Source organism: Acomys minous (genome assembly GCF_964271855.1).
Source record: "Acomys minous genome assembly, chromosome: 16".
NCBI lineage: Eukaryota > Metazoa > Chordata > Mammalia > Rodentia > Muridae > Acomys > Acomys minous.
Genome location: NC_140498.1, coordinates 45,393,737 through 45,418,486, shown reverse-complemented (window position 1 = coordinate 45,418,486; position 24,750 = coordinate 45,393,737). Strand labels below are relative to the sequence as shown.

The window sequence follows — 24,750 nt, the reverse complement described above, 5'->3', positions numbered from 1 at the left end:
TAATAAGAAACCTACCACAGTAGAAACTTGCTAAATTGTGTACATACACAAAGGGATCTAAATTAAATTGCCAAACAATGGCTACAGAGTCTCAACTGGACATTGTGTGTTAACAACAAAGCTCCCAGTGCAGGGACTGGGAAGGCAATTACATCTAATTGCCAAAGGACACCCTGGAAATTCCCAAAGACATGAGGCTGTTGCCCAGACAATGTATAGGCTGCTCTCCACCATTGCTGAAGACAACACTACACAACTCACCAAGCATGGAGATATCCATCTGGTGCCTACATGAAGGACCTTCCACCCCTATGTTCTAGCGTATTTGGTGTAGGAAATTGCTCTGTATGCTACCAAAGGAGAAACATAAGCAAGCATTTAGCCAGCCACCGATGCTTTGATCTACTATGGAGTAGTTTGCCAAATATGCCACAACAATGGTGGCCCAAAGGTTGTGGGAATAATTAGTAACTGATTTGACTGAAGGCTCACTGTACAAGAGGGATCTATACCCAGCACTGCTTAGGAAAACAAGAGCTTGAAACTAGTTAAAAGAGAGTCCTTGGGTAAACTAAATAATTCTCGTCTTAAAATAAAAACAACAAAAAATAAGTCATGACTCCTAGTGACATTCTGCTATACTAGTAGTTCAGTGCCTTGCTCAGCCATCACCAGAGGAGCTTCCTCCTGCAGCAGATGAGAACAACACAGAGACCGACAGCCAGGCATTAAACAGAAAGTGAGAGACCTTGGAAGACTCAGTCCTAAATGGGATGTGTCCACCAATTTCCTCCCCTCAGAGCTCAAGGAACCTCCAGAAAGAGGAGGCATAAAGAGTGGAAGAACCAGAGGGGATATAAGACACCAAGGAAACAAGACCCTCTAAATGATCAAATCAAAGCTCATACAAGCTCACAGAGACAGAGTGGCATGCACATGGCCCACACAGTTCTGTTCTCTGCACTATATTAATTCTTCCGGTTTAGTGTTTTTATGCAGTTCCTCGGAGTATGTGATTGAGTGGCTTCTCTGATACTTCCGTCTCACCTGAAGCTTTTTTTCCTTCTGTTTGTTTGTCCTTTGGAACTTTGATTTCATAGTTTTTGTTATTCTATTACATTAAAACTGAGAGAGAGAGAGAGAGAGAGAGAGAGAGAGAGAGAGAGAGAGAGAAAAGAAGAAGAAGAAGAAGAAGAAGAAGAAGAAGAAGAAGAAGAAGAAGAAGAAGAAGAAGAAGAAAGGAAGCCATTAAGGCAACAGAACTGTCATTTACTGTCATTTTTATCTACTGGGAGCGGGAAAACCAGTTTTCTCCAATGGATTGACAACAACTCCAGGGCAACGCTCATGTTCAGGAGGAGTTGGCCAACATATAATAGATTCCACAGGGTTGTTTTGTGTGTCTGTGCTTGCATTTGGTTACAGTTTGGTGGCTTTTGTTTTGTTTTCTGTTTATGTTGTTTTAGTTTGCTTTCTTGGTTTGGGGAAAGTTTGTTGTTATATTGGGGTTCTGCTTGCTTTTTTGTTTGTTTATTTTGGTTTTTGGGTTTGCTTGTTTGTTTTTGAGGAATAAAGTTGGGTGAACAGGGAAGGAAAAAGGATCTAGAAGGACTTGGGGGGGGGAGGAGAAGAATATGATCAAAGCATATCTAAAAATTGTTTTAAATAGTAAAAAATGTAAAAATATAGGGAACTCCCAGATTGATGAGTAACTTCAGAAGTCAGTTAACATAGGAATAGTTCACAGAGTCTAACTGCCACATGCACCTTTTTTTCAGGAGCACAACTGTCAGTCAAAAGTGAGAAACCCTGCATCTTCAAGGTTAAAAAGGATACCCTAAAATACCGCTAAGAAGTAAGGGATCTCCACTTGAAAGAAGAGGTGGGATTTCAAGAAACACTCAGTTTCATTCAGATCTCAGAGCAGAGAGGATGGATGGAGCTCTCTGCCCTGCGAGAGAGTCTGACCTGAGAGGAGAGGGCCATGAACACGGTGGCTGCACTCTTGTACAGCAGGAACTGCACCTTTGTTCTAGAGAGCGTGTTTTTACCTGGTAGGAGAGAGAAAATGGGGACAAACCTTGCCAAGGTGCTGTCTTTCTGCAGACAGCTGGACCAAAAGGCAGCAAAGAAGAAGGGAAGCCTGCGTAGTGTGACCATGGACCCTGCGTGGTGTGACCATGGAAGCCTACGTGGTGTGATCATGGGCCAGGAGTATAAACTTTCCATGGTGCTAGTGGAGTCCCTCACTCTGACAAAACATTCACCCATCTCAGCATTCTGAAAACCACTGCTTAAGTGTTTACCTAGGCAATATTCTTAGTAGAAGAAACTAAGTATCTCTCTTTTAAGAAGAAAAAAAAGAAAGAAAGAAAAGAAATTAGCTATTAATTGCTTCCTTTAAGACTGCTATAGGAAAGGGCATTGCTTTTAATATATTTGAAAATAATTGCTATGAACGTGAAGATTCCACAATTGGGGCAACAGATTAAAATATAATTAAACAATAGCATACAAGAGGACATTAGCATATTTTCTAAAGGTCACATGGCCGATCCCTGACAGTAAGAAGTTGAAGACTGTGTAGGTGAGGTGACAGATGTTACTTAAAATAAGAACTAGCTAAGCTTGTGTAATGCACGTGAGGCAGTAATGCCATCAGAGTCCCAGTACTAAGAAGGCCCCTTTGCATGGATGCTTAGACACTGCTTCTGCAAGAGACATGTTGTAATAGCGTAAAGTATCGTGAACTTATAAAGAATACACATTGAAATAATATAAATACAAAACGCTCATGTTTTTTTATGACAAGTTCTCACTATATAGCTATAGGCCTGGCTGGTATTGAACTCAGGACACACTTGGCTCCTTACTTTTCTAGTGCTGGGACAAGCCGTAGGTCTTCACACCTGAGAGTAATACACATTTTCACTCAGTTTGGCTTACAATCCCTCAGAAAATGGGTAAGGATAGGGTCTGGCTCATGGCTTTAGTTTGCTAACTCCTAACGTCATTTTTCCCAACAGAGAGTTTGTGTGATGTTTAATACATAAATCATACCCCCAATTTGCTTTAGAATAGACAAATTCAAAGTAGTATTTTCTGAGGTTGTGTCTGGTTCACTTCTGTGAGACAGGAACACATCGCACCAGTATACACAGAGCCATTCTGCCCAATATGTTAACTGACTGCTTGCCCCGTGTGGCTAATTAATGTGATGAATTCAAATAATTAGTGTCCCTGAGACCCACCCACACTATTCTATAGAGCACATAGGGTTTGTTTTGGGAGTTCTATAGGCCGATAGTTAGTTACACTATGCATTATCTCTTCCCCAGAAAAGAAAATAGAAATGGGAAGGGCAAGTGAGTGGAAGGAACAAACTATATCTGTAAATGCCTCTGAACATTTAGTGAGTCCCCTGGATCCAGGTTAACGAACTGTCCTTGGAGCCCTCCATTCTTTCACCTGTAAAACAAGCAGTATAGCACCTACCTGAAGCAGGCATGGAGAAGGCTAGCATCTACGGTGGTGACTCACAAGGGACAATTTACCTCCATTCAGAAAGAACCACTTCTTATCAGGGATAGAATTCCATGAGGCACAGAAAAATACCCTCCTCATTTAACCAGTTCAAGACTGAGTTTAAACATGAAATAGCTGCCGATGATCCCACCTCTTACAGACTCAATATGTCCCAGGACTGTCACCTTTACAGTTTGGGCCCCAGGTGGCTTCTCTAATTGGTCTCACTTTCACAAGCTGGTAACTGAGGTGTCAGGTTTTCCCCAGCAGTGAGAATTCTCCTTCCTTTCACTGTTGTGATTATCATGAATTTGCATCTCAATGCTACTCTTCCCTTAGCCCATTGGCCATCCCAGGGATCTTCAGACCCGGTTATTTTTGGACACTAAAACTAAAGAGGGCACATTTGCCAACTAAGGGAATCTCCCAGGACTGCTAATAGTCTCTGCATTGGATAATAAGACTCAGCCCTAGCTAAGAAACAGAAGAAGGTGGTATCAAAGGTCTGGCTGTGCTTGTCCAGTCTGCTCTGGAATCAGGTATGGTGCTCCCCCAGGCCTTCCATCCAAGTGTTTAGTTTCCTGTTCCTGTTGGTGGCCATATTTACATGCATATGTATTTATATACATATATACAATTTAACCAGAGCGTTTTTTGTATTGCTGTCTTCTAGTTAAATTGGGAAGAAAAAAAAACACTTTAATTTCTCTCCCTTCACTTTGGACTCACAGCCTTGCAAAGGAGCCATAAGCTGGCCACATTTCCCGCAGTGAATCCTCCAACACAAAGGGGCAGAACAAGACACCTGCTGGGTTATGGGGTGGCCTGCACATTTAAAATACTTTACCATTAATTTGTAGAGCTATGGTGATGCATTAATATTAACCATTAAAATGTAGGCAATGGCCTTTACTTTCCCTTCCTCCCACAACCTTTTCCACCAACCAATGCCCATGTCCCGTTGTGACAGTCACTCATGACAGGTTTAATGAGGAATGGCTGATATACATCTGGAAGGCGGGATTACCATGAATGGGAGCAAGCAGAGAGGTTTCGATTCTAAGGCAATGGAGAAACAGACATGCTTATGGAACTCCACTCCATCTTGTGAAGAGGATAGCCTGAAGGAAATTAAATGAGGGGTAGAGACTTACATGGCAAGGAGGACGAGTGGACTCACACATGCATACCACAAACAAAAAGAGCCACAACTGTGGGCTTACTTGCGGAAGTATATACAAGTGAACTGGGGCCACTGTACATGGAAGATCCCTCCTGGTTGGCCTGGCACAACAGCACCGTGCCTACAAGAGAGAGAAAGAGAGAGAGAGGAAGAGATGGTGTCTGGTTTGGGGACAGCGCACTACATCTGAGATCATGATAACACAAACAAGAAAGGCAGAGAAATGAACACACAGCCGCATCTCAGAGCATAGGAAGCCAAAGAGACCGGAGGAAACCCACCCACCCCCTTCCACAGCTCACCAAACACATGCCGTGCCATTTCACAGGACGGTTAGCTAGAGGGTCTGCTTAATGCTGTACAGCCCACTTTCAGGCAAGCAATGGGGAGGGCTATGGCGTTCTGGAAAGGGATCTTAAGAAGTAGCAGCAAACCCATTCCCATGTCCCTGTAAGCATCCCCTGAGTAAACTCATTTGATGATAAGAAAAAAATAATAATTAAAAAGAACAAAAACAAAAACAAAAACAAAGGAGAGACTTTGGAAGGCAATTAGTATGAGTGAGAAGAGAAAAAGAGAAAGTAGTGGAGGAAATGATGAAAAATATATACATGAAATGCCATAATGGAAGCCATTGTCATGTATAATTAATATAAGCTGATTTAAATAAACTTTTAAACTATCAGTAAAAACCAGACAGTAAACTGGACTGAAATACTCCTTTGCTCTGTGATCTTTATCCCTCTCCATGCCTCACTATTCCTATCTGAGAAATGGGCATAAATATACCTACCTTCTTCAAAAGGTGTCCATGGCAAGGATTGTCATTTTATAATTGCTCCATGAATAGGAAGTCTAGGTATCGTTTTATTCAGAGACAACTTTTCCTAACCCTGCCCTAAACTTTCATCTTGGGGGATGGGTTCTTTGGGAGGGGGGGAAAGGGGGTAAGGAAGGAAAGGAAGAAAAGACTGCTAGATACATCATCCCTACGGCCCATGCTGGATGCAGCCCAAACTGTGGGAGATGACTGCTGCCCTACTTGCTTCAGGTTGCATCCCAGGAGCTCGCTGCTTCCTGCTGCAGAATCTGCCATGCTGACCTGCGAGCAGAGCAGCCGGGTACTGCAGTGAGGGCTCGCCTCTGCCTGATGTGAGGGACAGAGCAGCTGGCTTATCCTTGTAAAATGGAAATTTACAGCAGGGAGGAATGGTGGAGTTCTGAGACATTTCCTTCTTCCGTGCCGTGCTTTGAACTACCCACTCGCATCAAGGATGGCTGGCCCGGAGGCCTCTTCTCAGTGTTAATTTGCCTCCGCTACTGATGTTAAATTCAGACTCAAAGACTGCAGAGAGTGCAAGCTGCTTGGTACGCGTGGGGTAAACTGATGAGGGATGCTGCAAATGCCTCCGTGGTTTCTGTTGGTTTCCCTGACCGGGCTGGGTCAACTTCTCTCACTTATTTTGGTACTGCAGCAGGAATGTCATTGTCCACAAAATGAGCGCACCTCAGGAGCCAGTCTACCTTGGGGAAGGAGTCTACCATCCTGTCCTGCGTGCCATCAACATCAACAGACATGCAGTTCAAACTCCTAAGGGTCATTTGGGTTCCAGAAGCAAGAAAACTGATAGTCCTGCCTGCCTATGTTTAAAAAAAAAAAACCCTTCAGGTTCTAACAGGACACATGGCACACCAGAGGGACCCTAACAATTGTCACTCAAGCCCACGTCCATCTTCTTTAGAATTTGAAAAGTATTTCCAGGTTAACATAAAGGTGTACGTGTGAGTGCCCACGTGCCATCAGTCAACATCAACTATTTTCCATTGTTCTCCTTCTTATCTTTTGAGATGAGGTTACCGATTCGGGTAGGCTGACTGGGAGGTCACTGAGCTCTGTATGTGGGTGCTGGAGGTCTGAACTAGGGTCCTCATTGCTTCTATGGCATGTGTTTCACCCTCCTTCCCCCCAAAACAAAGATGCCACTGTCTTCCTCCAGCTACCATGTATATTAATGCTATTCCTGTCATACATAAAAAGTAGCTTAAATGCATCACACCTGTCTTATCCTTGTGCCTGGAACAGAGCCACCCACCCCACTTTTTCCTTTGCCCTCCAAGGAGTCCTGGCCTAAGCCTGGGCATGGCTTGCTAGTCAGTATACTAAGAATGGGTAGGGCCCTGTCATGATCAGCTTTTCTTGAATTGATGTTTTTTTTCTTCCTGTCGACTTCATTTAAGTTTATCATAATACAAGAGCTGTGCCATGGTCTAGGTGGCCCTCCATAAACATTTCTGGTCACAGCAGGTAGCTGGCAAGGGGACTAAGAACAAATACCTAGAGGGAAGAGGGGGGCTAGTTCTAAAATCAGCCCCCAGGAGGTGAGCTATTCAACAGGACAGGTAGCTGTGCCAGCAACAAGTCCTCTGTAAAGCACAATGCATGACCTCGCCGTGGGTGGGTATCCTGTCTGAGTTTGCACAGCGCTAAAAGGCTCACGGGGCAATAGAGGCTACTATAGGACACAGAGAAAGCGAGCCTTCTGAATCTCCTCCCTGAAGACCCTGGGGAGGGGTTGTAAGACAGTTCCCCCCACTGTTCTCTCCTGCCCATTCCTAGTTGAAAATCAACCTTTAAAACAAGATCTGAAGTTTCTTGGTTGAGTTTGGGCCAGAACTTCCAAAAAAAAAAAAAAAATAGAGAGAGCATCCAATTTCAGCCAAAAACACAGCTAAAGGATGGTTCAGTATCTGCTGTTAAGCCCCTGGGTCAAGTTTCAATATCCTTCGTGAAATGTGGAGAAGTCTACTGGGATGCAGCACAGATTCTGGGCAGAAAGCTGAACTCTGGCAGGGTTGAGTGGAGCTCGCTTATTCCTCTCGGGCTGTGGCTCCTAAGAGGCCAGCCTAGAATCGCCTCTTTGAATGTTCCCTTAGTAGTAAAAGAGAACAAAACAATCTTTACGCAACTACTTTGACCTTTTGTAAAACAAAATCTATGCTCGGTCATAAGATTTGGGTATTATTTTACCTAAAAACATCCTCTAATTGAATTTGCAAAGTGCTTATGGTGAGTTAGTGTCCTGTTTTGTGACCTTTGTTTAGAGGAAAGCCTGGAATTCAATAAAAGCACAGCAACAGAGACGAACAGGGCGGGGCTCCCCCATGCATCTCAGGGACAGGGCTGGTTAATGCATATTTGTTTTTAAAAGTAGGTCAAGTAGCTAACACGGTACAACCAGCCCTATAAAGACTGTTTACAAAATCATCGTAAGCACTTCCCAACGCTGCATATACACAGCCTCTTGGCAAGTTCCTTCAATTCTGTGTTCTCCCAACCCTGGGCAGAAAACACACAACTCCTGAGCCGGCACCATAACCACTGGGCAGTTCTATCTAGTCTTACATATGGGATCCTCAGCTTAGTCAACTCTTGGTAAGTGAAGAGTGACAATGGGTCTAAATTACACACCTACATAGCCACTCGATAGCCAGGGCAGACATCAGCTTTCATTTCACCTATTAGTTTGTACTATCCTGGACTGCCCAGAATCCTGCTCAGCGTTGACTACTGGCAGTTGCTGCCATTTGCTATGAGTTGGTAGGGAGGTGAGAGCTCTATGCCCTCCTTGCCCTGGGGGCTGAGTTAAATCAGATGGAACTGGCCTTTCTACCTCTGACAGGATTGAATATTAGTAATTGCACATGGTGCAGCCCTTTTAAAAGTTGGCTTTTCCTGACTCTCTTCTGCATAGTTTAAAAGTGACCTCTTCCCGTCCCACTCATCAGGAGTGAATTAATTAGTTCCTCCTCATGGTCTTATCATATTCATTTTAATTCCCTGGCAGATCCTTCCCCTTATTTACATATGGCTTTTCCCTGCAGAACCCCCTATGGCAGGGCCAAGTCGTGCCTTCCATTTTATCCCAGTACCTAGTGAGATACCTACCCTGGGCAGGGACTAATGAGTGTGGTTGAATTAGAACACTTTTTTTTTCAGGATCTACTTTTTATTTTCTTTGCTAAAAATAGTGCTTTTTTTTTTTTTTCATCCAACCTCCGAGAAGCACCTTCCACTGCCGGGTGTTTATGGCTGGAAAATCATTTGCTTAAAGCTTAAATACATTCACAAGGTGTCTCTAACATACTCACCTATTTCACCACTGTCCCAGGTTTATTGACAGAGGGAGAGAGCATTGTGGTACATGCATGCAGGTATACTAAGCCTGTTACTAACCCTAACACTGAATTGGATTTCTCTAGGCCAGAAAAGGATATAGAGGTCTTCATCTAATGTTTTCTACCTTATTGCTTTGAGACAAGGTCTCCCACTGATCTGGAGCGTGGTCCTTTGGACTGGGCAAAATGACTGGTCAGTAAGTTCTTGGGATCCACCTGCCCACCCCTGATTTTGGGGTTATAGGCAGGCTTCGCTTTAAACCTGAGACCCAGAGGATTCATCAGGTCCTCCTGCATGCAGAGTAAGGGCTCTTCCCCGCTAAGCATATCCCCAGACCCTTTTGTGGGTTCCTTTAAGGTTGAATTATATGGTTAGCTGAACAGCAACCCTGGCCACCAGGCTCTGAACCAATGATAACTACAGCTTGTCTGCATCTACAAGCAAGACGGACTTGAATCTGAGGGTGACCAGGCCCTTTTCCAAAGCCTATCAACCTTGTGCAGAAGACCAGAGGCTTAAGCATCCCCAGTTCAGGGAAGATATCCCCATAGGCCATCTCAAGTAAGATTTAGAAGTCTCTATCTGGGGAAAGGGAAGCCATTGGGATGTCTGAAGTGACATCAAACCTTTGTTCCTCTGGACATTTGCCTTGGCATTGGATGTGGGGGACAGGGTCATTCCTGACCCTGGCAATTTAGCCTGGAAGGGACATGTCCTTTCACAGACAGGGACCATGGTGTCAAAAATTTTAACCCTGTTGTCAATCACTAAACAAGCAAACTACACTCAAACAAGCATAAACAATGATGTAACTTCATAACCTCTGCACAGGCAACTGCTGCTCCTCCCAGGAACTACTGCCCTGGCCCCCATAACTCCGTCCCCACTCCTGCCCTTCCCCTGGCTGTCTCTTGCAGACAGGGCTCTGACTTCTCTTTCTCCAAAGAATTGGAAGTACATCCCTTATATTCTACCTTCATATGCTTCTATTTGAATGAACATCTTTCTTTCCTTTGCTATTTCTAACTGGAGAGGTTTACAATTAAGCTACACATCCTTCCATTCCCCTGGGTCCAGGAACCCAGACCGACAGATGAGAAGCAACTGAAGACAGAAACTCTAGCTTCTGAGCAAGTAGTAGCTGACACCCTGAGCAAAAAAATAAAATAAATAAATAAATAAAAAATTGAGGAGGATGGGAAGGAAGAAGCAAAGGATGCTCAGCAATGTCCAATCAGAGTGAGAGAAGCAGAGGCCCTGGCCAACATCCCTGTGAATGACTATGCTTTGTCCTAGATGACTGGATTGCAAAAAGAAAAGAAAAGGAAGAAAGAAACAAACAAAGAGAGGCTAGAATGAAAAAAATGCTCACATATTTGTGAAGCTTTTAGTTCACAAGTGAGAGCACTTGTTTCAAACAAACAAGGTAGAATTTAGGAACGATAGCCAAGGTTGACGCCTGATGCTCCCTCCAAATGCACATGGGTAGAACCACATGCACATACACATGCACACAAAAAGGGACATTCTGTATGCCTGGCCACTAGGAGTGGCCAATTCATTTCTTTACCCCAAGACTAATATATTATGAAGATTTTTTTTTCTGTTTAAACATATTAAACAAACGGATATCTGGGTTGCTCTGAAATCAACATGAACAGTGGTACACCCATTCGGGAAGGTTTTGTGTATCACATGCTGCCTCACATACATCCGCAAACCTCCATCAGGCTAGTCATGTCACAGAAGAGCAGAGCTCTCTGCTGGCCTCCTCATGGGGTTTCTCCTGTCGCTTGCCCTAGTAAAGTCTCAGACTGTAACAGGGTGTGAGAGAGGAAGGCCAAGGGCTTCATGAGTGCAAGGAGCCCATTTCCTGAGCTCAGCCGGCTCTCTTCCTGGGTTCATCTGGGGGAAAAGTGAAGCTGTAAGGATCAGTGTTCAGTCTACAGAGATTTTTAAGTGTCTGCCATGTGTGAAAGTGACTTGATGGCTCTGGAGGTTTTCTCTCGAACTCTTTGGGTTTTTGTTTTTGTTTTTTTTTTAAACTCCTAGCATACTAGCATTTCTAAAATGCACCCGATCAGAGACAAAGACAAACACATGCAAAAACAAAGAAACAAACAAATTAGAAATGATTCTGAACACCAACCTGAGGCTATGTGATCAGCTATATGATTCGCTGGGATTAATAAAAGTAAGACATTATTTCAGCACAATTTGCTTTATATACTTATAGCTGGCAAGAATGTTTTTTTGTCTTTCTGCTGTCTGCTACAGCAGACAAGACTGAAAAGCTTAGTTATCATCAATATCAGAAAATATTTTGATTTTGGCTAGGTAGGGAGTTGGGGGGTGTCTAGAGGAGCTGGGGAGGAGAAAACACCATCAAAGCATATTGTAGGGAAACATTAAATAAAAAGAGAAAAATATATGTATATGAAAATGTATTCACATGGGTGCAGGTGCACGTGGAGCCCAGAGGAAAAACACAAAATGTTGGGAATTGTTTCTCAGACACCAGGTTCTCTCACTGGCCTGGAGCATGCTCAGTAGGATAGGCTGTCTGGCTAGAGAGCCACAATACAGATCTTCCAGGCTCCACCCACAACATCACTGAGATTATAAACACACATCATTATGCCTGGCTTGCTTAAAAACAACCCCCCCCCAAGTCTTGGTGTTTGGGGATTGAACTGAGGTCTTACAGGGTGAAGTCGTTTAGCCAGAAACCATCTGCACAAACACAGAATAGAATTCTGTGTTTATCACTTGCGAAGGAATGTTTACCTGCCTTTGTTCACGCCCAGTTAAGAATAAGAAGGTCAGGTGGGTGTTGGCCTTTCAGATTTTTTCAAAAGGCAAAACCAACCAAACAAAACCCAGTAATGACAACTATGTTTTTGTTTGTTTGTTTGTTTTGCCGCCAGAAGCTTTCTTACCAATCAGACAAATTCTGGGGGGGGGGGGGGGGGAGGAGAAGGGGGTTATTTGGGTTCTACTAATTATTCACTTTACTGGGGCAAATGTTTGCTTCTTGCTTATCATTATTAAATAATTTTAAGAAGTTTTAAAAATTAGCATAAAAGTAAAGAACAACACAAAACAAGCCCCCCACCCCAACAAGGATTCAAAGTGAACAGCCCAGCAATAGGCATGTAGGAAATGGGTCCACTGCCGAAACAGAAACCAGCCAACTTCTTTCTATGTGGCTCTGGACTTTGGAAAACAATGTCCACCCATATCATTAGCATCCTGTGACACAGGACATGTTACATAACGACCACTGGGGCACCTCGGGGCTTCTGACTCGGAAAGTCTGGGTGAACTCTACAGACCTGAATGCCTTGAGTGATCCCTTGTCATGGGCGGACCACACTTTGCGAGTTCCCCGCATCTCCAGGACACTCAACTGAAGCTTTGCACTCCATTATAGGGATTTCCTATAACCTTGGTTGAGTAGGAAACTGGGTGTCCTTCCGGATCTCACCTCAAGGTCTAGTTCAGAGGCTCAGAAATGTACATATCCAAACAAACAGCAACCACATAAGGATTCTCATAGGATAAAAGGAGGCCTTAGCAGATCTGTTCCAAATTACTCCTCCCCGCAACACACACACACACCGAGGCTATCTTCCAACTCAAGAGTTTGAACTGATCTTTGGGCCTCTACCTCTCTCAAGTGCCGGGATAACAGGAATGAGCTACCACACTCAGTTTCTGTAGTGCTGGGGATTGAGCCTCAGGCTTTGTGAGTGCCAAATAAGAGCTTCTGTAAAAAAAAACAGTGCAGTGGTATTTTTGTCCTTTTCATCTGTCACTAGGGATGGTTGTCTTTGCTCTGCAACCTGGACCACACTAGTCCCTCCTGTGGTAACTTCTCTGTGAACTGTGGAGGTGGGCTACTATTCAGATTCTGGAGAGGACCCTGTGAGTTTTCCTACCTGAGGGAGAGGTGTGTTACGGGAGGGCTCGCACAACACACAAACCCGTGTGGTCCAGTCCTAAGCCCCAGGAGTTCAGAGCCCAGCATTCCAAGGGGTGATCTTAAAATATTATAACTGAGTCAAATGAGGCCGTATGGATGATCCCTAACAGAACAAGCACTGTTCTTCTAAGACAAAATCTGGATACAATCTTGCATGGAAGGAAGACCACATGAATGTACAGTGATGACAGCCATCTTCACAACCTTAGAAAAGGGTCCTCAGAAGACTCCAACGCACTAATGCTTTTGCTGTTAGCCTTGAGAATGTTGAAAACAATCTATTTCTGTTGATAGCTACCCTGTCTTTGACGCCTTCTGAAGTGCCAGCACACAGCAGTCTCCTCACAGACCTTGACTTGAGGGCCAGTGAGGCACCTTACCAGCTTGCCTTTCCAGGTGGCACCTTGCCAACCTCAGACTTTTGCTAGACTCGAAGCGACTGGACTGTTTCTATTCAGTCTCTAAGAGAACATGTTGTTTCTAATTGATGAATGAATCCAGAGCCAAGAAGGGCCATGGATGCTTCTGAAGCCACACAGTTTTGAACATCAGACTAGCACTAAGCTAACACTACCACAGTTGATATCTAATATTCTTGTACAAGCCTGAAAGATGCACTTCTCTGAGGGGCTACAATAGAGTTTCCAGTACAGGCGTATTTCCATTTATCTGGGCACAGCTATCACTGGAAAATGTTGCATGTATATATAATTCTAATAAATCAAAATGTGTTTCAATTTTCCTAGGAGATTTCCATATTTAAAGGAGCCCTGAAGCAAATCTATTCCATAAATAATCCTTCAACCTAATTTATTTTTCTAAGTTTTGATTTTCATAATATTCATAAACAAATGCATCGGTTCTTATCTTTCTTTTCACTTCTTCATTTGGCACACTTTTAGGCTTTGCATAAAAGTTCCAAGAACAGTTCCAAGAATCTGTTTACAATTTTCCCCCTGATTATTTGAATGACATTTAAAATGATTTTTCTCTTCTTTATCTGTCCTCTCAAATTTTAGGCTACCTGTGCTTTTAAAAGAAAATGCTTAACTCAATATGAGAGTAACAACAATAATTCCAGATGCTCTGTGTGTGTGTGTGTGTGTGTGTGTGTGTGTGTGTGTGTGTTCATGCATGTGCACAAGTGTGTGTAGGCCAGGAGTCAACATTGGGCATCTTTCTCAATGGTTTCATGTTCTTGACTTTTTAGAAAGGATCTCTTACTGGCCTGGAGCTCACTTAGAAGGCTGGGATAGATGCCTAGCAAACCTAAGAAACACCTGTCTCTGTTTTACCAGTGCTGGTATTATAGGATCCACTACCAAATGAGCTATTTTTCCAGCACCCACACAGTACCAAGCGAACACCCATAGAGATTCAGTTCTTCTTTGATCTACCATCTGCCTTTAACAACTTGGAATATGGGAACAATTAGCTAGCTAATCTCAACAGTTGGGAGGCTGAGGCAGGAGGACCACGATTTCTAGGCAGGCATGGGTATACATAGAAAAACCCTGTCTTGAGCACAAAATGGCACTAAATTTGTCTATAATTATACCCTTTATGACACTGAAACACAGAAAAGTTTAGGATCTTGTTGAGAGTAACACTGCTTTGTGGAGCTAAATGCAAATGATATCAACCAGATTCCTCAACTTGAGGTTTAAATAATATTCTTCAAAATTATGTGTCAATAAATGATATAGTCTTCATGTAAATCTGGCCACCACCAATTTTTATCATGTACTGCAAGCTAAGACTCAGCTTTACACAATTGAAAAGAAATTAACAGAATACTACTATTGACTAGTAAACTGGTATTAAACTAAGAAAGTATACTAATAAAGTTTTATTGACTCACAGCCATATTCATTTACATATGTACAGAATACAACTCTGTGCTATGACAGGGAGTGGACATCCAGTAGGGGAAGTTAGAGGGCAGAAGGCCTCCAGAAGCTGAAATATGTGTTAGTCACCTCTCTCCAGAAAATATTTACAAGACAGTTTTAAAAAAAATATCCTTCCACTGTATGAAGTCACATTAACAGCAACCTTGTCTAGATGCATTCTAACCCTTATTCAGGAACCTGTCACTGAATATTTCAGAAAACATTATTATATTAATACTGAAAACCAACAATTTGTTAAAAAATATATAAGGACATGGTATCGGTGGTGGCATGTATATGTCTCTCTCTGTCTCTCTCTGTCTCTCTTTGTCTCTCTGTCTCTCTGTCTCTCTCTCTCTCTCTCTCTCTCTCTCTCTCTCTCTCTCTCTCTCTGTCTCTCTCTCTCTGTACATGTATGCTTCACATATATGTGAAGATCAGAGGACAGCCCTTGGTGGTGTTTTTCAGAAAACGTCTCTCACTGCTTAGGGCTCACTGCCTAGGCTAGGTTGATTGGTAGTCAGTGGTCTCCCTGTGTACTTCTTCAGCATTTGAATACAGTAGCACCACCATAGCTGGCTTTTCCTCTCTGTGGGTTCTTGGGATTAAACTATGGTCCTCATGATTTCATGGGAAAGACCTTACTGACTGAGCTACCTCTCCATGCTCTGACAACATGCTCTCTCTCTCTCTCTCTCTCTCTCTCTCTCTCTCTCTCTCTCTCTCTCTCTCTCTCTCTCTCCAGGGTTTCTCTATGTAGCCTTGGCTGTCCTAGACTCACTTTGTAAACCAGGCTGGCCTCGAACTCACAGTGATCTGACTGCCTCTGCCTCCCGAGTGCTGAGACAACATGCTTTTTAAAAGAGTGCATCTCCTTTTTTACTCACTATTTAAATCAGTGAGCCAATGGGTGTGGTAGTGGTGTACAAACCATCCTACAGCATCCATGTGGAAGTCTAGCAGTGAGCTGCAGCTGAAACAATGGCCATCAGTTATACTTCCGAATGCTAGACTTCATGATACATGGGCCACATACTGACAGGGAATCCAGAGTCATGCACTTCACACCTTGCTGTGCTCTGTTGTCTGGAGACTCTTTTCCATGTAGGCTGTTGTACAGCAGGCATGGGCTATTACCTGAGATTCTTCACCCACATGAAAAGGCAGCAGCTGAAAGTGCTATTATAAACATCAAGATTTCCTGGACTCTGGAGCTCTTCTCAACAGCAGTCCAGCCCAGAGAATGAGCATCGTTGGGCACTAGGTCTCAGCCCTGAGCCAACTATGCTCTACTTGCACTGTCCCCCTTTTGCTAAGAAACATAAAGGGCCAAGAATGGAAAATTCCAGAAATATGGACTCTTCAAGTTTAATGTAATTCTCACGTTGTTATACTTGACAACACTCTTCCTGAACTGAGGATTATGGGTAGCCACAGTCCCTACATCACTGAAGCTCCCTTAGGAATTCGGAGGTTGTGATTTGGCTGGAACAGCAGATTCCCAATCAAAAGCTGTCCATAGAGCCCTGTGGTCACACTGAAGAGCCTCATCAGGCCTTGGCATCCAGCAGAGGTACCACTGGACAGACTGGATCTTTGCTAGAAAAGAAAACCCTACTTGCAGGACTGAAGTAAGACAGAAGAAAGAAAACCCAGACTGAAGAAGTGTTTGATAGTGTAACTCAAAAATAAAAAGAAAGAACCAAACAATAGCACTAAAAAAAAAAAAAAAAAAAAACCAAAGTTTCAAAAATTTTCCACTAGGTTTTGTTTTCTGGTCAGAAAGACTGACTCTAGGGTAAGGAATAAACTATTTCTAGACCTCATTTCCTACACCTATAAAATAGGGATTAAAATGGCTGGTTGATTAAGTAATATTATGAGTGGGTCAACACATGAGAGAATTGGACAAGTAGTTGCTGAGTGGTCACATTGATAGTAATAATAATAATTATTAAGAGTCTCAAACTATGACATTATCAGAACTATTTTGTTCCTTTAAGAAAGTGGCAGCCAAGATTATTACTGTTAATCATAATTAAACTAAGGACAAACACTTTGAAAATGGCAATTCACTGCAAACTTTAAAATGTGGGGACTGTCTGTGACAATACCTCTTTGGCTTAGGGTGTGGAACTGAAAGTCAGGGCCACTGAGGTCTGTGGTCTCTCCTCCCACATTCCTACTGGGGCAAGGACCATTCTGGGTAAAGGTACAAAGACAGTTATGGCTGTATTTGTGACATGTGGCATCCAATCCACCAGATTGCATTTATTTGTCACTTCTGCTCCCAGGTAAAATCAACTCATTTGTAAAGTCTATCCAGTGAATTCAGAAGTGGCCTCTACCTCTCGTTCTTTCTGGCTTCCCCTCCCCAATCATATCCCCAGGAGTCAGGCTGGTCCCTAAGACAGGGGAGAGTCACAAAACCTGCTTGGAGAGGCTCCTGGTGCCTCCTCTTTATATCATGCATGCTTTCACAGAACTCTGTTCTAGGATGCTCTGGCTATTTTTCTGGAATGGAGGAGACTAACATCTTGAGTTGCCTTCTTAAGAGAAAATATATGCTATTTCTGAATCTCTCAGAAAGTTACTAGATACAATTACTTAAATGTGCTTCCCAGAAACACTTGCACATAACACACACACACACACACACACACACACACACACACACACACACACACACAGAGACAGAGAGACAGAGAAAGAGACAGAGAGACAGAGAGAGAGACAGAGAGAGAAAGAGAGACAGAGACAGAGAGAAAGGGAGAGACAGACAGAGAGACAGAGAGAGAGACAGAGAGAGAACTTATGTATACACTTTATAATAAAAGCAAATATATTTCAGGTAGTGAACATTATTCTCAAGAAATGACAGAGAACTTTTATTGGACCATACAGGGTTCCATTTTTCTTCATATCACATGCACATCAAAGAAACAGCCAGAAGACCCAAGAGAGGATTTTTTTTCAGGGCAAACATCAGTAATATTGGGGTGTTTGTGTCTTAGAATGATAAAGGGCTTAATATAATAATGACTGTACATTGATTAACCTTTGCATCAGATTTGAATATGTAACCCATTAACTAATTTAATCTCTCAAACAATAACAGCCGCTGGCATTATTCTCTGAATAGTCCTTGCTTAGTTTCCATAATGGCATACAGTTAATGAAAACTCCATTAGAATGTTGCATGTGGTGTAATTAATCCTGGCTGTTTTCTTTTGGTGTAAATAGCTAATGTAGATCCTGAATTCTGTTTTCCACTGGCCTTATTAATTTTTCATAAACCAATATTTTGACTGCAATGGGTTGTAACAGTTCCAATGAAGTTTGGAAAACCTATTAAGTGCTAGTGACGTGGTTCGTCTGAATGGGACTGTGTCTTGTGTGAGCTGGTTGGTCAACACCATGACATTGCACCAAGCTGGTGCAGGGCTGGAGCTGGTGATGTGGCTCAGTGCTAAGAGCTCATATTGCTCCTGCAGAAGACTGATCCTGGTTTCCAGCACCCATTTCCCACTGGGCAGCTCACATCCAACTGAAGTTCTAGGGGATCTGATACCCTTGGCAGTGTAACATAAATAGTTCTAAAGACACTCATTGCTTCCTGTTTGAGGTGTCTGGACATTGTCTCACCTGGGAAGAGGTTTAGACTAAGGGAATTGAGTCTATGATCTCTTCCTTGCTGGTCTTAGCTTAAATCATCAAATGTTTGATTCGGGGGACTGTTGAGTAGAGGCTGGTGGGGACTGAGGTAGGGGTGTGTGTGTGTGTGTGTGTGTGTGTGTGTGTGTGTGTGTGTGTGTGTCTGTGTGTGTGTGTGTGTGTGTGTGTGTGTGTGTGTGTGTGTGTGTGTGCTCGTGGAGCAAAGAATAGAGAACAGGTTGAGTGTCATTCCTAATTTTCTTTTTAAAATAGAGTCTCTCACTGGTCTGGAAAATTCCCTACAGGCTCAGCTGGCTAGCAAGTGAGCCCCGGAATTGATTTCTGCCTCCCCATCCCTGAGTATTTAAGCAGACACTGATATGACCACTTTTATAAAAGTGGGTCCTATGGATTGAACTCTCGAGTCTCTTTAGCATGAGTTTGGGGGATCAAACTTGGGTCCTTTGTTTGCAAGCCAAATAATTTACTGACTGAGCCATCTCCCTAATCTAGTAACAATCTGGGTACTTATGCTTTTTAAAATGTAAACTTTTAATTTATTATCTTATAATTTCATCTGTATATATGTAGTATGCTTTAAAATTAGTTATTTTTTCTTTTATTTTTTTTAATGTTTAAAACTGGCACACAATGACTATATTAGCCACCGTTATTTAATTTCCCAGGTATGTGGGTATGATAGACTCTTAGTCCCTCTCAGGTCTTCTGCCTCTGCGCCTCTGCTATTTGGAGCCTCCTCCTCTCCTCCAAGTTCCCATTTTCATGACCTACGTGTCTTCTGCTTACCCAGGCTTCTTCATCAGCTATCTCTGGGTATAGGATGGGTAGAGTGGACCAGCAGAGATTGTCAATCATTTGCTTTTTAGCTGTGCTTTCCACCATGACAGCCTACCCGTCAGAGAACGCATTCCAGAACGCACATTCCTTCCTGTAGTATTTTCAGCAACATTTCTGCTGAAGGGATCCCCTGATCCCAGCCAGTCAATATGCCTCGGCCTTTGAAAAGAACTTAACTTCTCCCAGACATTGCCACCTGAGGGTAACAGACACAGATGGAGGCCCTATACCTTCTTCATTCTTTCAGAATTTCTTAATGGGTTTCTAAGGCTAAAAGTTGAGCAACGCCCTGGGACTCTACCTGCCTTCCTACCTCTGCAAAAAGCTTTTTCTACTTTTTTTTTTTTGGTCAGTTAAGTTCCTGTTTATCCTTAATTACCCAATTCACATCAGCTTTTTTGGTTCCTAAAGCAGGAGTGACAATTGTTGTTGTTGGCAGTGAGAGTGTGTGTGTGCATATGCGCATGTATGCAAGCTCCAAGTTGCTGTTCTTGCGTGAGTGCATATGCACGTATATGCAAGCTCCTGCAGTACCGGTTTTTTTTGTACACTGGGTGTATTGTTTGGCATCCTTGGATGCCCTTTGGCATTTGACAGAAAGCATGGTTCTGTTCTTTCTCACCTCTGATAAGTGTCCTTTGTCCTGCAATTTTGTAGTGAAGACGAGTTGGGATGGGAGGATGGCTCACAGGGCAAGGCACTTTCTGCAAAAGCTTGAGGACCTGAATTTCAATCCTTAGGGCCCCTGGAGAACCTGGTCCCAGCAGCTTATGTGTGCAGCTATGTTTCAACAATGAGATGAGAGGTAGGCACTGAATCCACAGAAGCTCCTAGACTAGCTAGCCTCACACAGAAAGCCACAAACAACCAAAGAGTGACTTCGATTTCAAATAAGATAGGAGTGGCAATCACACATCTACACACGTGCACACATATTCACACACATACAAATCATATGTATTCACACTAACACGTGTGAGCAGAGTAAATGATTAGGAAGCAAGTGGCATTTTACATTTGCAGTGGTCTCGTTCTTTGCTCACTCCATGACAAGTCTTGTACAGTGAAGGAGCGTCAATGGAGTTCTGTGTGTTCCTGCCAAGCCTAACCACTCCAAAGGTGCAATCCTAAAAGACGCTTGAACTGAATGTCCCTCTCTCTGTGTGACCTACATGCAGCTCTTCTTATAGAGAAAGGCCTAGCACCCTTCTGCCTTCGGAGAAGCCAGCCTTGACAGATTTCCCATGCAACAGAAAAAAAAAACCTTGAAAATTTTATTTTAAAAATGCATTTAGTTTTAACCAGCTCAGCAACTCCTGATCCTATCTGAAGATCAAAAACCCCCACAGGCTCCATCAAAGATGAGTTGTGTTCCCTCTGTGGGCCAGGGAAGGACGCAGATAAAAATTAAGGCCAAATGTGGGCCAGGATGGAGTGAAATCTAAGAGGACAGATGGGGGACGGGGGTGGGGGGGTGGGAGGGAGGGCAGGGGCGGAGAAGAGGGCAGGAAGCAGAGTGGATCTCATCCCAATGAGGAGGCAAAGGTAAACAGATGTACACGATAAGGCCTCTGAAGTGGAACCTTTTCAGGCTGGAAATCCTCAGCTTGGGGACTGAAATCGGGATGCCCTGTTTCCAGCTCACTGAAGTGCACTGCATTAGAATTTAGCAGATGTGTAAATTCTACACAGCATCCCAGAGCCAAAGGTTACTGTTGGCGAGCACATTCTCTTTAAGGACAAACGTCAGTCTCTTAAGTCCAGCCTGTTCCTCTGGGGGAGGATGTCAAGACATTCATGCCAAGAGCGATGTCCGAATATTTACTGCATGGAGGCCTTGATTGGCAGTGGGGGCTTTGGAACATATACTACCGTATAACAAGGTGCTAGGGTTGTGAGCTAAACTGTATGCTTTTGCCCAGAGCTCTGCCACACATGTACCCTGATCTCAAATACGATGAGCTGTGTGCCTGGGATCACAGCTACTCTGTGCGACAGTTTCCTTTCCTGGTGCTGCGATAAAATACCCTGACAAAAAGCGACTTAAGAGAACAAGGCTTATTTTGTTCAGCTGTTCAAGGATAATGCCCAGGAAGGTGGAGCTAAGCATATGACCGGGCCAGGTCACAATGCGTCCATAGTCAGAAAGCAAAAAGCAGTGGATACTCATGCTAAGACTGCTTTCTCCCTTTTATTCAGTGCAGGACCTCAGCCCATGGAATAGCGGCACCCATATTCTTCTCACCCCATCACCCTCATCTACACATCTTCACAGCCACGCCCTGGGCATGTCTCCTAAGTGACAGTTTTGTCAAGTAGACAAACAAAAGCCGCTACACATGGCTTTGGAACAATATGACATTTTGCAGATGTTAACATGTTCAGGATACGGGAGAAAAGCAGGATTAGAGACTCGTGCAGAAGTATGCTAAGTCTCCTCTATTAAATGGATGGGATTCACTAAAGGGCAAGTGGGGGAGGGGGGACTGATGGGAAAGGGGTTCAGTGCTACCTTCCTCAGACACAGTTCTGAGGAATCACAGAATCACAGTTCACAGTGCTTGAGTGCTCATAGAGAAACATACACATTTGTACAGCTAATCCAAGGTCAAATGCACCTGCCCTTTTGAGATAAGCAATCGCAGAGTGCTATATTCCCGACTCCTCGGTTTTAAACTTCACGTTGAGATCTCAATTTACTATCCCATCACCTGTTCTCGTATGTAGTGGTCCAGGACCTGGCTCCCTGATATGGGCATAGCCAATGGAGGCGCCTCCACTGACCACACTAATCCCTTAAATTATCTACCTTACTCCAGAGCCTGTGAAGACCCCCTGCCTTCATCATCGCACCTGATCCGACCCATGACCTTGGCATCAGCTTCCTCTAAGACCGGATCACCTTTCCGATGGGATGTTGCAGTCTGGCATGCCTTTCTCTTAGTACCTTTTTTTTTTTTTTAAATCACCCCCTCAAAACAAACAAAACATGTTTTATTTTTAGGTGCGTTGGCCAAGTCTCCTTCTTCTCTTCTCAAGTATTGCTAATGAGACTAATTGCCCCTAGGACCCAACTTCTCCTCCATCATCTTAAAGTCTTCCACTGGCCACGCTCTGCTTCCCCGGCCCTCCCTCCCTCCCTCCCTTGTTCTAATGGCAACCCTTTCTCATCTTTGACACACAACCCTCTTTTTTGGTCTGAATTTCACGAGAAGTTCCTTTCTTTTCTCTATTGCTTGTGTCTCCTGGAGTAATGTAACTAAATTGCAATTCCCCTTTGCGGGCGGGGTGTTCCTGAGCCACGGGAGTGAGTTATGTGTGTTCGAGGGCTACATCTTCTGAATCTTGTTAAGCTTTGCCACACTCTAGCCCCACTGATGGAATATTTAATCTCTGAAATGAGTTGGCGGATATGATGTACAGTGTGGAGAGGCTCTGCACTGTGGGTCTTACTGGCAATGGAGGAACAGAATGTTGCCGTTTGTCAGGGCCACCATGACAGCTCTGAATAACCTTCTGTCTCTTATTTATTTTGCTTCCCTTATTGCGAAGATTAAAGGTATATCGAATCAACGGTTTTATTGGATAAATATCATCTCTAAAAACACTGCATTTTCATTTAAAAGTGGTGAGGGCTTTTTTGTGTGTGTATGTGTGTATGTGGGTGCACATGCATGTACGCACGAATGTGTGTGTGAGTGCAGGCATGTGCACCCGTGCATACATGTAAAGATAATGGGATAATGTCTAGTCTAGTTCCTCAAGAACTACCCACATTGGTTTTTGAAACTGGGGCATGGGCTTTGAAAAGTAGTCTAGGCTGACTGGCTGTAAGGTCCCAGGAATCAAGCAGAGATTATAGTCATATGCCAGAATGCCTCACTTTAAAATTTGGCATCTGGAAATCAAACTCAGGTCATCATGTTTGTACCGTCCAAGTATTCCTCATCTCAGTCATCTCCCCAGAACTCAAATTTGTTTTTTATTAGAAAAGACAAGTAGGTTTCTCTGTGGACAGGGGTATTGTAAGACTCTTTTATGAGCCTTCTTTATTCTGATTCTTAGACACGCTCTTTCTAATTACACACATTAATTTGAGGCATACCAATAGGAACAGATACCCACATATATCCTATTTCTATTAGCACCCCAAATTTTATTTAAACACTGAGATGTTGTGGCTATATATATTATTCGAAATCTTCAAAACCTATCTGTTTCTTAATTGACTTATCAATCATTTGTCTTGAGAATAAACCTCACAGGGTCTGAAAATAATTAGACTTGGGGAAATAATCAATACTGCTTAGCTTTATATGAAAACACCCACCTGTCTTTGGAGAAGATTTATATCTCTTCCTAGAATATGCAGATTTATGTATATTTGCTTCACCACACTTGTATTCAATAAGAATTTAAAATAGTTCATAAAAAGTATGACTGGAGGAGAAACCAGAAAAAAAAAATCCTCCAAAATGGAAAACCTTTTAAAATAGCTTTCTAAATGCTTCCCAGGATGTGTGTGTGTGCATGCAAATGTCATAATCTATCAAAGCAAATTAATACTGTTCAGCTAGTAATTAAAGGTCTTCATTAAGAAGTGTGCCCTCCCTCCCTACCCCCATTCAACATCAGCAATAAAAATGCACTGGGGGGCACCAGAAGGTTCTATAGGAAAATCAATAACTTGCCATTTTATAATTAAAAGAGAAAATAAATGTTAGGAGAAAGTCCACTAAATTAGGAAAATTACCTTTAGGAGAGATTGAAAATATTGATTTTAATTTACAAAATCCGTGAACTTTCCATGCCCCATTTTGAGAGACAATTGGAGGCTGGGTGGTTCATTCTACATACGCTCCAGGAAAATCAATAATTATGCTATGGGAGTGTCATGGAATCTGTCATGAACACATCTTAGACTGAGAAATGACTAATGAGTCTGGCTTTCCAGCTTGGACATACATTGGGGTGACCTCTGAAATAGCCAAAGCAAGCCAATGGCAAGGTCTTCACCTCAGATGTGAGGTGCCCTCCGAACCGCAGGGGGAATCCAGGGGCACTCTATAGCGAGGAAAGTTTACAGAGCTTTGTAAATTCCTAGTCATGAGTGCGTAGCTGGAAGGCATAGGTCATCTTATCCAGACCTTCACATGTGATGCTTTCCCAACTGAGCTAATGTCTTGGTCTCCTTCTTTTTGTTGTTGTTGTTGTTGTTGTGTTTTTATAAAACAAGGTTTCTATTTGTAACCCATTCTGGCCTCAGACTCAGGGAAATTCTTCTGCCTCAGCTTCCCAAGTGCTGAGGTGCATACATACACTTCCATGCCTGGTTTCTTGCTTTAAAAGACAAACTTTAACTTACTGGAAAATAATCTCATAGATATCCTTGGTTGTTTAAGTTTCTTCGAGGAGTCTGCCCTCACACAGCCAGTTCATATTCCTAAACGTAGTGGCTGTGATGCAACAATTCAGA

At 43.1% G+C, this 24,750-nt stretch overlaps 1 protein-coding gene across 48 annotated transcripts in view; it reads right to left on the bottom strand.

Moving 5' to 3' along the window:
* The window catches only part of RBFOX1 (RNA binding fox-1 homolog 1), a 2,117,065-nt gene that overhangs the window by 75,961 nt on the left and 2,016,354 nt on the right, over positions 1–24,750 (bottom strand). For 21 of the 48 annotated variants that reach the window (XM_084764449.1, XM_084764438.1, XM_084764411.1 and 18 more), the window contains one exon: positions 4,749–4,829. The exons of 8 other annotated variants lie outside the window; for them this stretch is intronic. In XM_084764449.1, the coding sequence (XP_084620575.1) occupies positions 4,749–4,829 (81 nt within the window). Of the gene's footprint in view, positions 1–4,748; positions 4,830–11,034; positions 11,065–24,750 lie in introns of all 48 variants that reach the window. 19 more of the 48 variants (XM_084764427.1, XM_084764405.1, XM_084764452.1 and 16 more) reach the window with 1 other exon arrangement.